At 41.1% G+C, this 12,152-nt stretch overlaps 1 protein-coding gene across 2 annotated transcripts; it reads right to left on the bottom strand.

Moving 5' to 3' along the window:
* Positions 1-1,898: 1,898 nt before the first annotated feature.
* On the bottom strand, positions 1,899-11,423 carry tm2d3 (TM2 domain containing 3). Of its 2 annotated transcripts, none has more exons than XM_079288652.1 (6): positions 11,290-11,423; positions 10,581-10,682; positions 9,137-9,309; positions 5,479-5,653; positions 4,633-4,708; positions 1,899-4,500 (listed from the first exon to the last, which is right to left on the bottom strand). In XM_079288652.1, exons 1-6 carry the CDS (start codon positions 11,393-11,395, stop codon positions 4,335-4,337), a joined length of 798 nt encoding a protein of 265 aa, XP_079144778.1. In that variant the 5' UTR covers positions 11,396-11,423; the 3' UTR covers positions 1,899-4,334. The 2 variants fall into 2 exon arrangements, with proteins under 2 accessions (XP_079144778.1, XP_079144779.1); XM_079288653.1 differs by having other exon boundaries at positions 9,137-9,297.
* Between the last annotated feature and the right edge of the window lie 729 nt (positions 11,424-12,152).

Raw genomic sequence — 12,152 nt, 5'->3', positions numbered from 1 at the left:
TTATGGCACATTTCAAGGCGGTCATGATGGTCTGACACACCCATGATCCAATCTTATTTCTTTGTTTTTATTTCAATATGTAAGTGAGTTTTGAGTGAGACATTGTTGCAGTGCCAAGACTGTCGAGGCGTCTCAACACTTGGAAAGCAGAATTGGCACACTGGTGGTTGTTTTTTTTTTGAATGGATTACACAGATGGGGTGTAAGAGAGATGCTAGATTATATCAACCCTCCACAAACCTAGCAGACCAGTTGCACAAGTCATTTATTCCCATTCCATGTGTCTTGGTATTTGCAATGCGAGAAGTAGTCTCTACTCTTCATGTTTTACATTGTTGACTGTGATTAGGCTTTTTTTTTTGACACGTCAACAGGAAAACCTTAATGTCACTGTCTACAAATGATCAAGATTGAAGTATGTATCACAACATAACTGGTGGCGCAAGTGTTCACCACCTCCAGTCAACATGTCGTAGCAGAGGCCCCTTTTTTAACAGCAATTTGAAGTCTAAGTGGATAGGTAGGCACATCTGGACAAACCCCATTCATCCGTTGTCCAAGCTCAATCACGTTGTATGGAGACGGGAGTGAACAGCAGTTATCAAGTCTCGCCACATATTTGTGATTGAGGTTTGGATTCTGAATTGGGAGAGTATGATTGTTGTTTTGGATGCAGTGCGTTCCTGTCTGGCTTTGGCTTTGTTTTGTGTTGTCTTGCCGGAAAATAAGTCATCGCCCAGAGACTACAACACATGCTCTATGATTTCTCTGTATTTTTGCGGCATTTGTGTTTAACCTTTCCTTAATCTCAGCATTTTTTAGTGCCTGCTGCTGAGGCGCATCCCCACAGCATCATGCTGCCACCAGAGGCTTCATGCTGCGGATGGGAGGCGTTCTGCTCATGTTTGACTTTAGTATGTTTTAGTATTCGGAAAGCCTTTTGAGGGATATTTAGCAAATTTTCCAGCATCCTTCCACTTACTTCCACTTGCCCTAATGACGAACCAGCTGTTCAGATACAGGCGCGTTGATCCTAATATCGCTTGGTTACATACAGGTGATTTCCACTCGACTAATGATGTGCCTTTTAAAACAGTATTGGCCTCACTAGCAATGATTTGCGTGGGCGTGAGCACTTACGCAGTCAGTTATTTTGTTTTATATTCGTTCTTAATTTAGATAGCTCTGTCATTAAATAATATGTGCTGGTTAGTGTCAAACTAATTAATTACATCACTGATTCAATGGTGTTGCAAAAATAAATTGGATGAAAGAAAAGTCCAAGGGGTGGGATCTTTTTCATGTTCAATGTTCTCCGACATTCAGAGCGAAGTGGCATTGCGTAAGAGACGGATGAATACTTTTGTTCGCCTCGTCGCATGATCAGCAATTCAAAATCAGGACATCGTGATTTTTGTCCGGCCTCTCGATGGCTGTTCATTCTAACGGTGCGAATAAAGACTGTTTGGGATAAGTACGGCAAAATTACGCTGTTATCCTTATGAGACAAACTATAATTACCTCTAAGGAGGGTTTGTTATAATCACAGCAAATGGGGATACCACAAAGAGGGATAATGGCAAACCTAAATACCACTCTGGTCATTATTTGTAATTGGACGGTAGCCATTGATGTATATATGAAAAGTTATCTAGTGCATTACTTTTTACCGTTTAAGATGATCAGATTACATGTGTTATAGAGTAGAACCTTTGTTTGAGTTCAGTATTGTGGAAGTTCATTTCACGACATTGTGCATTAAGCACATTGTCTTATACTAAAGTATATTCATTATTAGTTTTAAATGCACGTACAATACAATAATTTACCCATACTTTCATGCATACACGCAGATGGATAAATCAGTGACGGGTATAAACCCACAGCATACTAGAGCAGACAGCAGCAAACATCCAAACTTTATTTTTATAGTTTTAAAAAACGAGTTTACAAATTGCTTTGACAGACGAAGACCAACAAAGCAAGACAAACTCAGGTAAAAGTTAAACCCTGATAAAACGGCACAACCGATGAAACAAAACTAATCGATACCATAAACTGAATTAAATAAATGAAATACAATAAAGTAGTAAAAACAAATCTCATAAAAGTCAGTCTGTAAAAATGGGTTTTAAGAAGAGATTTAACAGCGGGTGAGAGGATGGGTTTGATTTTTGGAGATGGTTCTAATTTGAAGGAAGCAGATTTGTGGTATGAAGCTTAAATCTGAGTCGTATAGGGAGCATGCTGTGGAAGCCTTTTGTCAACATTTCCAAAAGGGGAGAAAAAAACCCAACAGAATGTATGCGAGCGTTTCACGTCTCCACTTCAACTCGGAGTGTGTGTGACACACGCTTGCATCAGTCTGTGGGAGGAAGCTGTGAGTGGGCGGTGAAACATTTGAGGAGCTAGCATTAGGGTGGAGTCTATTTACAACAGCCAATTGGAAAAGTCGACACAGAAAACCAAGAAGTTACGAGAAAGGAAATGAAGCCCACCATCCCTGTGACTTTTTTCTTTTTTTTCAACCTCACATTATGTAACATGAGCACAGGGGTTTCTACATGGATTGTTGAGTACAATAGTGCGGTTGTAAAAACTTGACATAACTGGTTCACTATAACTCTGTTCATGTTTAAGTAGTTAGGAAAGCACCCCCCCCCCTCTCTGTCACACACCCGTGAGGGACACACCCCTTTCTGTGTTTAATGTGAGAAAAGGCACAGACGTGTGTAAATGACCCGAGCTAATGAAGAGTCCTGAATTCCAACAGCATTGACGTAGAAGGCCCGAGCTCATGTCCCACCGTAAACATCTGTGCTGTTCCCTAAAAGTGAAATGAGGCTGACCTCTGACCTCAAAGTATTGAGCGTCACTTTGTCCAGGATGGGAAACAACGCTGCTCGCTTACTGCAAATTCAAAAGTTCTAAATTTAATTTCTGCAATCCTGCATTTCAGAATTGAAATAGTTTAGCTTTCAGTGTTTTGTTTCTTAATCCACTTCTCATTCCCCCATCAAACGCCACCATAAACCAACGAGTGAATCACAACAGACAACCTGCTAGTGCTGAGAGTACAATTGGGTCAACACGTGTCATATTTCACAATTTTATTAACATAACTTAAAAAAAAGAACGTAATTTACAGTGTGAAACAGTTGACCAGACACTGAAAACAGAAAAACATATTTACATGAAGTGAGAGGATGAGCCCATTGTGTGCCACGCGGCCTCGAGCAAAGAATCTTACGCTGTTAGTACACAGAACCCTTTCTACAATGTGAAGAACGATAATGAGTGAGGAAGTAAAACACCAGCTGAATGCACTGGATATCTCTGATATATATATATATCTCCAACACGGGAAACCACAAGCGACTGCAGTTTTCTAGTGCAACACATTTCAAGGGTTTCAATACGTAGACAGACACGGTTGAGATTCTTATCTCTGCCTTTCCCAAAAAGAAATATGTGACTACACGTTGCTGCGAGTCATGACAGAAATGAGTTGTTGCCGCCGCACTTCTTTCTGGTTCTCTACCAGTTGCAGCTTGAATATACAGTAACTCTTACGCATTCGTTTTTTTTACTACATATGAACTTTAATAATAAACGTTACATTATTTGGGCTAAAGAAAAGCATCGGTATCATTTATCTATCCCTTGAGGCGATGTTTTATACAGTTGTGGCCTGACTCAATGTTAGGAAACAAAATTTATAAAAACAAAAGAACAACTTTAAAATAACCGTTGAACTCATCCACAAGACCAACTGTCTGCTGGAAATACAAACACCTGGACAAACTCCCTTCTGCATATTTAATGCTTTCTTTCAGGGCATACATATACTACCTTTTTAGCTAGTCTATTTTGTGTGATGTTACCATGGTATTGCCATGGTAACAACATGGTTACCATGGCATTGACCTTGCAATAGGGGCGGAGCAACACATGACTCCAAGGTGGCAGGATGTCGGTGAAAGCGCTGCTCCACGGGAAAGCGAACCGATCTCTACATCAGCCTGACCACCGGTTAAGTCAAACCAACCAGAAAGACATAATGACCGGCTCCTCATCCCCGCGCACAGATCCAGCCGCAGGATCTCAGCAGGAGACGGACGGCGAGTGATTGGGATCGACCTGATGGGCTGTGTGGGTAGACTCGTGGCTGGCGTAATGAGCAAAACACTTCCTGCCAGTTAGCAGATGGGATGGGGACGTGTTGCGCAGCGAGCTCGGAGCGTGCACACAGCATCTCAGATCTTCTATCTTTGAGGGTGGAGCGGTGTGAAGGGGGGGGGGGGCACGAAACCACGTGTCACGGGACTTCCGCCTCAGATGTAGAGCGAGCCGTCGGCAGGTCCCACATAACCGACCCCTATCAGAAGAACGTCTATCAAAGTCCAAATGCCCAAGCCCCCGAAGCTGAACAGCTTGCCCAGACCCTCTCTCCACTGGCCCAGATAAAACCGGTCGGCCCCAAAACCACCAAGCGTAATGCTACGGAAAGACATGAGAGAAGACACGGGACAAAGACACTGTTAGAGCACACATCTGGATCCACGGTGATTTTTGTTGAGTGTTTGCAGCGTCTAAGCCGGTCATAACTATTGATGCTAGTGGCAGGTTTACCTGAGTGCTAATGCCGTTGACCATTTGTATCCACCCGTCCAGTTACAAAATAAACGTTTCTGAAAATGTCTATTACCTGCAGACAAAAAAAAATAGATTTAGCGGAAACAAAAATTTCCCACACAAATGAAGAACACTAAAACCACAAATAAAATGTTGGTGAAACAAATTAGCACGACTGAAACACATTTTCCTAAATTACAATATCTGTGGAAAACATTTCAAAATGCTTGACCCTATTATTGTATGAACTATTGTGGGTTCACAGACTGTAATTGTGTACCTGATGAGATCAAGATCCATAATTACTCAACAGTATTATTTTTAGATCACACTAAGTATCACCTAACAGAGAGCCTAACCCTGCATAGGAGACTTTAAAGGAATACTTCATCAATCCCGTGTTACCTTGAGCTCTTGAAGAAAACTCGTCTTTGAAGTAAATAGGGGCCGTGTTTAAGAACGGCAAAACATCCGTTTACAACCTCTCACAAAACGCATGCATTATCGTATATAACTATTACGATTCAAAACAATTCTTCCTTTCTCTGTTTAAAAAAATAAGAATCTGCTTTCACTGCAGAGGCATGCAAGACAGATAAAGACATCTTCGAGAATTCAAGGTAACACAAGTTTAGTAATTGATAGACAAATTATCATTTTGGGCAACCATGAATTGGCTAAAAAATGTACATTATTGTTCGAGCCAAAAGGGTCACTTTGTAAAATCTTAACTGGGAGAAAAAAAAATCTGGAAAACTCTCACGCCTTGAAAAAGCAAATGCCTGACTGAGACACGAAAGGTAAAGCAACCAAACAGGCTCTACAGCGGAGCCTTCGCCATACCTAAACAATGCACGTGGTCTAACACGTCACAGGTGGCGTTGTAGCGCTTGCGTGGGCAGGACACCGTCATGCAGTTGGTGGAGTTTGAGCAGCGGTACTGGGACGGGTCCAGCTGCCAGCAGAACTGACAGCTGATGGAGAGGGAGAAGTTGGTTTGCTGCTGTCCCAACTCTCCCTTAAAATACAAAAAAAACAAACATCAGGTCATCAACACACATGTATTCCAAAAAACAGCTGTTTCTTAAAATCACTAATTCTCTCACCACACAACTACTATTTGTCAATAGTGATGTCACGATATGAGACTGATGTCACGATTATTCTCAAAGGAAATATCACGGTTTCATGATTACATAGCCAACAACTAAAGTATTCATCATCATCAATGTAACGAGTTAGTTTTTACAGTGTAACCTATGGCTACTTAAAAATCATTTATACTGCTTGTATAGAAATAGACTATACACAACGAGAGAGAGAGAGAAACAAAGAGAGAGAACAACAGCTCCACCCTCAGCACAGAAGGTAATATGATATTGCTGCAAGATTCTGGAAGCAAACAGTAACAGCTTGTGGACAACTTCCTGCCGAGTTTAAACTGTGTTGGTTCAGTTTATTACATTAGCTCGTTGAATTTTAGTTTTTACCTTGACTCAGGGATAAAGGGGGTGGATGGAGGACGCTGGAACATATTGGAAGTGCTGGACCCCTTCCCGTCACTTTTCTACAACAACTTCCTGGTCATTTTGTAGATATACAAAATGCTCCCACAATGCCGGTTGAAGGCACGTTTTTTCCCCCCAGAAATTAAGCTGGAATGTCGGGGCCCTCAGAAATTTTTACAGGTCGCATTCTCAACTCTTCAGGTGAGTGTCACGACTCTCTCACACAGGACACAAACCGCACGTATAGAGTGACTTGTGCGTGATGAGATTTTACCGCACACACAAACAACGTGTCTGGTTACAAAATCGGTTAATCCCGACAACCCTATTTATACTTTCTTCAAGCAGCATTCAGATCACTTCCATCTTCACAACTGACACAAACGCTAAAAGCACAACTTCACTTCTCGTGTCATGTTTCACTTCCCTTTTTATCAATGGAGTGGTCTCACCGACGTCACGATCTCCTTAGTTACGAGGTCGGTCGGCCATGTTGGAGTACATACAGATCCTACATGGCGGCGCGTAAACAAGGAAGTGCGGCGAAAATACAATACTTTGAATCACTGGATAGTGCATCAAAGGTTCGCTACCTGGCCAAATTGAAGGTTATTGGTAACTTGGATCCCTATACGATGAGTGCAGATCGTTTCAGTGCCGATCCTACTTATCTTCCATCGGTAAACTACGCCAACATCTACACGTATCTCGTGAACACCCCCAGTCCTTACACAAAAGACGAGTTGGAGTGCTACAAAGGGCTCGACGCTTATAATCAGTTTCTCAGTGGATGGGTCCGAGACGTCAAAGCAACGGTCGTCGACAATTCTCATCTCGTCATTGGAAGAGTAAATATATACAGATCTGGTCCGATATTTAGCAATATTCAATGTTTACTCAGCGCAAACAGACACGTGTGTTTGTTTACATTGTACGTGCACGTCATTGTGTGCGTGTGTGTAGGAATTCACTTTCAACTAACTCCTAACTTCATCCCCCCCACACATATATATATATATATACATATATATATATACATATATATATATATATATATGATCTGACGTTAAACTCGTATCAAGCAATGCTGAGGCTGCATCTCTGTGTTTCGCCTGTTGTACACGCTCCACACGTCTCTGGTACCGACTGCTGTCACGGGCCGATGAAGCTTCGGTAGCCTTCTCATGTCAAAGTTTAATTTATATTTCCTTTATTAAATACTGTTCACAAACGAATTTGTATATAAAATCACGTACCACTTATAAAGTGATCCGCACATACTCTAGTGTACGCCAAATTCCATTCCTTTATATCTCGAGAGATGCGTAACAGCCATTTCTCGCGACGTCACTTGGATAGCTCCTTCGTGTCATTTCCTTGATGTGTAATGACCGCTGGCAAACGAAAGAATGATTTCTTGTCTATCAGCTCTGCTGCCACAACCAAAGACAGCACAAAAGTTCACCACCGATAGGTTATGCGACTCAGCCGTGCATGCCAGTGGCTTTGTGTGTACTCCAACATGGCCGACAGCTAAACTGTGACGTCACACGAGACCACTCCATGAGCAAAACAAGGTGTAGACCTCTGACTGTCAACTAGGGCTGCAACAAAGAATCGATTAAATCGATAACAATGGATTATTAAAATATTTTTCATTATCGATTATCGAATTGCATAATCGATTCGTTGTGTCGCGCGATTATTACGCCACGCAATAAGTCGCGGAGATGTTTGAGTATAAAAATAAAAAAAGAGCGGAGCACAGCGGCGGTAGAGGAAAGACCCGTAACGTTGTTCTGCAACACATGGCGGAGGCAGACAAATCAGTACGACCTCATGCCGTGTTCACACAAAACGCCAGTCTCGCCTGGGACTATTTGTGTTCATGCTAGGCTATGCTAACATTGTAGCAGCTCCACATACGGCAGTGTCGATTCATTGTTTACACACACACACACGTGTACACACAGTTTGGTCCAGTCTCTATTGAAATGAGGTATCTTAGAGCTCTGGGTGAACACAGATGGCTACAGTATTTATTTCCTGATTCAACAACGTAAACATGTTGGAGTCCTTGATGAGGAAGGATGTTCAACAGCAGGGTAAATCACTACAGCATCCTACTTTAGTTCCGTTTTGAAGTGAGGAACCTAACGTCCCTCCAGTAGCTCTTCTGGTGCTGGTGTTTACTCGTTATCCAGCTCGACAAGCATGACAAGTTAGCGTTAGCTCGTTAATAGCAGTAGTAAAGCAGGGGTGGTATAGTTTGCAAGACTAAAGACACGTTTGTATTCACTTGCCTTTTTTGGCCCATTCATTTTTCAATCTGTTGTCATGTATATATATTCTGTGCTTTGTCCCATATCAGTTATTGTTGACAAATATATTTGTGTGCTGTACTTTTTTATTTCATTTTAAAGTTATTTTATAGCGCTTGGTCATTAAGCTGTGTTTAAATGTGGTGTATAAATTAACTTAACTTGCACTTACGACAATGATGGTAATAATTTAATGAATAAGCTTCAAGTGAACTTGTGTGAGTGTGAGCGTCTGTTGAGTGTAGTGTAGAGAACAAGTTCTGACGTTCAAACAAATCCTGTTAAGTTTTCTGATTTGTATTTTTCTTTATTTTTTATGAATTATTTATTGTTCTGACAGCTCAGGTCCCTTTAAACAAAAATATACATATTTTCGTGCACGTGTATGTTTTTTGTGTTCGTCCATTTTTTTATTTATTTTTTATTGTTACTTTAACAGCTCAGGGATTTTCAAGGAGCAACCTGTTTGTGCACTTTCTGAAGATCAGTTCTGTTTTTGAATAAAGGGTTGGAAATGAATGCTTTAAAAAAAAAATCAGATTCATCGATTAATCGGAAAAAGAATCACCCGATTAATCGATGATTAAAATAATCGTTAGTTGCAGCCCTACTGTCAATCCTTTTTTTTTTAAGGCAGCATAGATCTATCGCATGATAAAAACTGCTACTCACTGTGCAGTGAACTCCTTTTTTGGGTTTACAGGTGAAGGAAGCTGGTTTCTTGTAGGTGCAGTTGGGTTGGTAATTGTGTTGGTAATTGCAGTGCATGCAATCAGCTGGCAGGCGACTACACGAACCCCCACTAGGACACTTGGAAGTGTAGCTTTCTTCATCTGCAGGAGACACTGGAAAACATTCAGTTACAGACGTGGGTTTTTTTCTTCGAGCAAGAATAATCAACGTAATGTAACAAAGCTTTGGCACAATTTCATGTGGCAGTGCACTTGTAAGTGCGTACCACTGCTGGAGGTAAATGACTAACGCTCTGTCCTCAACAACAAAACAAAAAATAACTCCAACAAAGAGGCATTGAACAGGGCCATTCATCCCTGATTGCTCCATTAAGGCTGCCTGCTGGCCAGCAAGACAAAAAAAAAGAAAATGTTCTTGCTCTGTTGAAAAGTATTTAACTCTTCCAAGTCGAGACAACATCAGAGCAATATTCTCTCTAATACCGGGTAAAAAAGAGAATAGATTTTTTAATTAAAAACCTAAAACATATATTTGAAAGTTGACCAATTATTCCTGAACAAACCGTTGCTTCTCTGGTCTTGTTTGTTTGGTATAACTAGGGATCATAAGAACAGTATAATCAATGAAAGCTAATCACTTAGCTAATAAAACACCAACTGTATTTTAAGGATTTGGGAACTTTCTCTAGATTGTCGGGCTGAGGCTGCAGCCATGACCCATCCCCCCTCCCTCTACCACCGGTCCCAGCCCAGGTCCCTTCACGCCTCAGGGAAGACGACACAGGAGAGGGTGGGCGAGTGTCAGAGGGCTGTTACCCAGTTTACCTTTAAAGGCCTGCAGCCCTTCTCAACAGTGGAGTCAAAGGGATTTTTATAACAACAATAAGTCAGTGTGTATTGAGTTGTTTGATACATAGTTATTAAAAAGGGGAGCAGCTGTGTTGTTATAAGTTCGTGTTAGTTGTTGGTATTGAAATAGTATCGTCAACAACAGTGAGTTATTTAAACATTTCTGCTTTTGCAGTTCAATAAAGACTATTTGTTTACATATGAATAATGAAGCACTGTTGATTCTTTTTAATTTTCTTTTTTTCTCTCTCACAAAATAATCAAAAAGAACCGATAAGTGTATCGAAGAGGAACCGAACCGATATGCAGTATCAATAATAGTACTAGTATCGATAAAATCCTAACGATACCCATCCCTAGTTATTACACGGACAAATTAAGTCGAAGAAAGATAATTACCTTATTATATTATAGAGGTGACATAACCAGTATACCAATATGCCCAGATTTGGAGTTTATAATTCATTTCTACTATGTCGCACCCCGACATTCAAAATAATCAAATCTGTGACATGTCAACATGTTCCAGGTTCCAGTCAGTGTGATTGATGTTGATTAATATCCGATGTGTTTACCTGATGCGGCAGCAGGGACCACTGGGCTGGTGATGACGGGTCCATGCTGGGCGTCCCTGGAGTAGGGAGGCTCCTGGCCAACGTGAGGGGAGCTCAGGTACCCTGACAAGCAACCACACAGGGAACAGTTTAACTCCCTCATCTGCCACAGCATGGATATGAAACATAACGTCACAATAAACAACAGCCTTCATATTGTGCCGATTGTGGAAATGTTAAGTGATGATCAATAACGTTGATGCATTGGCGTGTTACGAATCAGACACGTCAATAACGTATGGTTAATATATAACGTTAACTTAGAAGTCTCGTGAATGTGTTAGTGATCAAATATACAGTATTATATGTTCGCATCTAAGCTAAGCTAGCTAACGTTCCTGCTCAACAGTAACTTTACCGAGGCGTTGCACGCTAATTAGCGGGGTAGTCAACTGTTAACTCTTTATTATTGTTCATTAAAAATACATAAACTAAAGTGGTTGTTGTATTAGACAAGCAAATGTTCAATTAACGCGACTCATTGCGTCCTGTGTTTGCTAGCTAACTAGCTAGATGCACTAGCGTTAGCTCGCTGGCTAACGTTAACCAGTTGACGTCAATGCTAACTCGGTGGGAGGAAGCTAACGTTCGTACAAAAACGACAAAATGTAAGCTAGCCATATGCGCGAGTCACGCGGTTTTACATCTGCAGCCGTCACCGTAACCTTACCGTTAACACATTGGAAGACCAGGTCCATAAACAACACGAAAACGATTCCGTAGGTTTTGAAGCAGCGACCTCGGTCGGGTCTCCATTTCTGACAGATGGTGGCCATTGTTGCAGCAGCGCTACCCAAAGCTACATTCAGGTCACGTAGAAAAAGCGATTGTCAGCAATCCTCTGCTAGACTGAGGCAAGTGCTCACAAATACAGTAGTTGATGTTTTCTCTGGTTGTTTGACCTCTTAGCTAAATCCTAGAGGATGACATGGCAGATGTATTTAGTGGACAACAATTGCTCAAACAGTAATACGTTTGTTACACTTACCCATTCACATAGCCTTGATGCAAAGTGAATAGTTGGTGTTTTCTTATATACAGTCTATGGGTTTGAGCATAGACCTTCCAGCAAAATTAAACATCAACCTCAATATCTTTACAGTAAACTTCAGAATAATAACTGCAACTATAACTTGTTGTGACTACCATCTTTAATTACATTTTTCCCCACTTATTTCTATGCTTTATATCGTTCACCACAGCTATAATCAGCTGGTGGCATCAAAATACATGTTGCAAAATATGTTAGTGTGTCCCCAAAACCCTTGTTTTAAAGTAGTGTGGAAAAGACTGACAGAAAAGATATACGGAAAAGACTTTGTGTGCCATATTTCCCATGACTGTGAACGCAGCAGAAGCAGAACGCCCTTCCACCCACAGAAATCCTGACATCCATTCATTATGAACTGCTAACCAGTCATTAAAGTTTCTCCTGTAATGTTGTCACATTTAATTCGGTGTTTGAGGTATGGTTTCTGTAGACACTAAATTACTGTCCTGTCATACGCACCAGAGCACTGACGTGGGAACAGC

The sequence above is a fragment of the Melanostigma gelatinosum genome (genome assembly GCF_949748355.1).
Source record: "Melanostigma gelatinosum genome assembly, chromosome: 2".
NCBI classification, from domain to species: Eukaryota; Metazoa; Chordata; class Actinopteri; order Perciformes; family Zoarcidae; genus Melanostigma; species Melanostigma gelatinosum.
Note: the sequence above shows the minus strand (reverse complement) of the source record. Positions and strands in the feature narration are given on the sequence as shown.

Excerpts from the sequence above, each read along its gene's own strand:
- tm2d3 (XM_079288652.1), bottom strand. The coding sequence starts at position 11,395 with ATGGCCACCATCTGTCAGAAATGGAGACCCGACCGAGGTCGCTGCTTC. Across the intron at positions 9,310-10,580 it reads GGTCCCTGCTGCCGCATCAG|TGTCTCCTGCAGATGAAGAA; the intron begins GTAAACACATCG and ends AATGTTTTCCAG. Across the intron at positions 4,709-5,478 it reads AGACCACGTGCATTGTTTAG|GTAATAGACATTTTCAGAAA; the intron begins GTATGGCGAAGG and ends TTTTGTCTGCAG.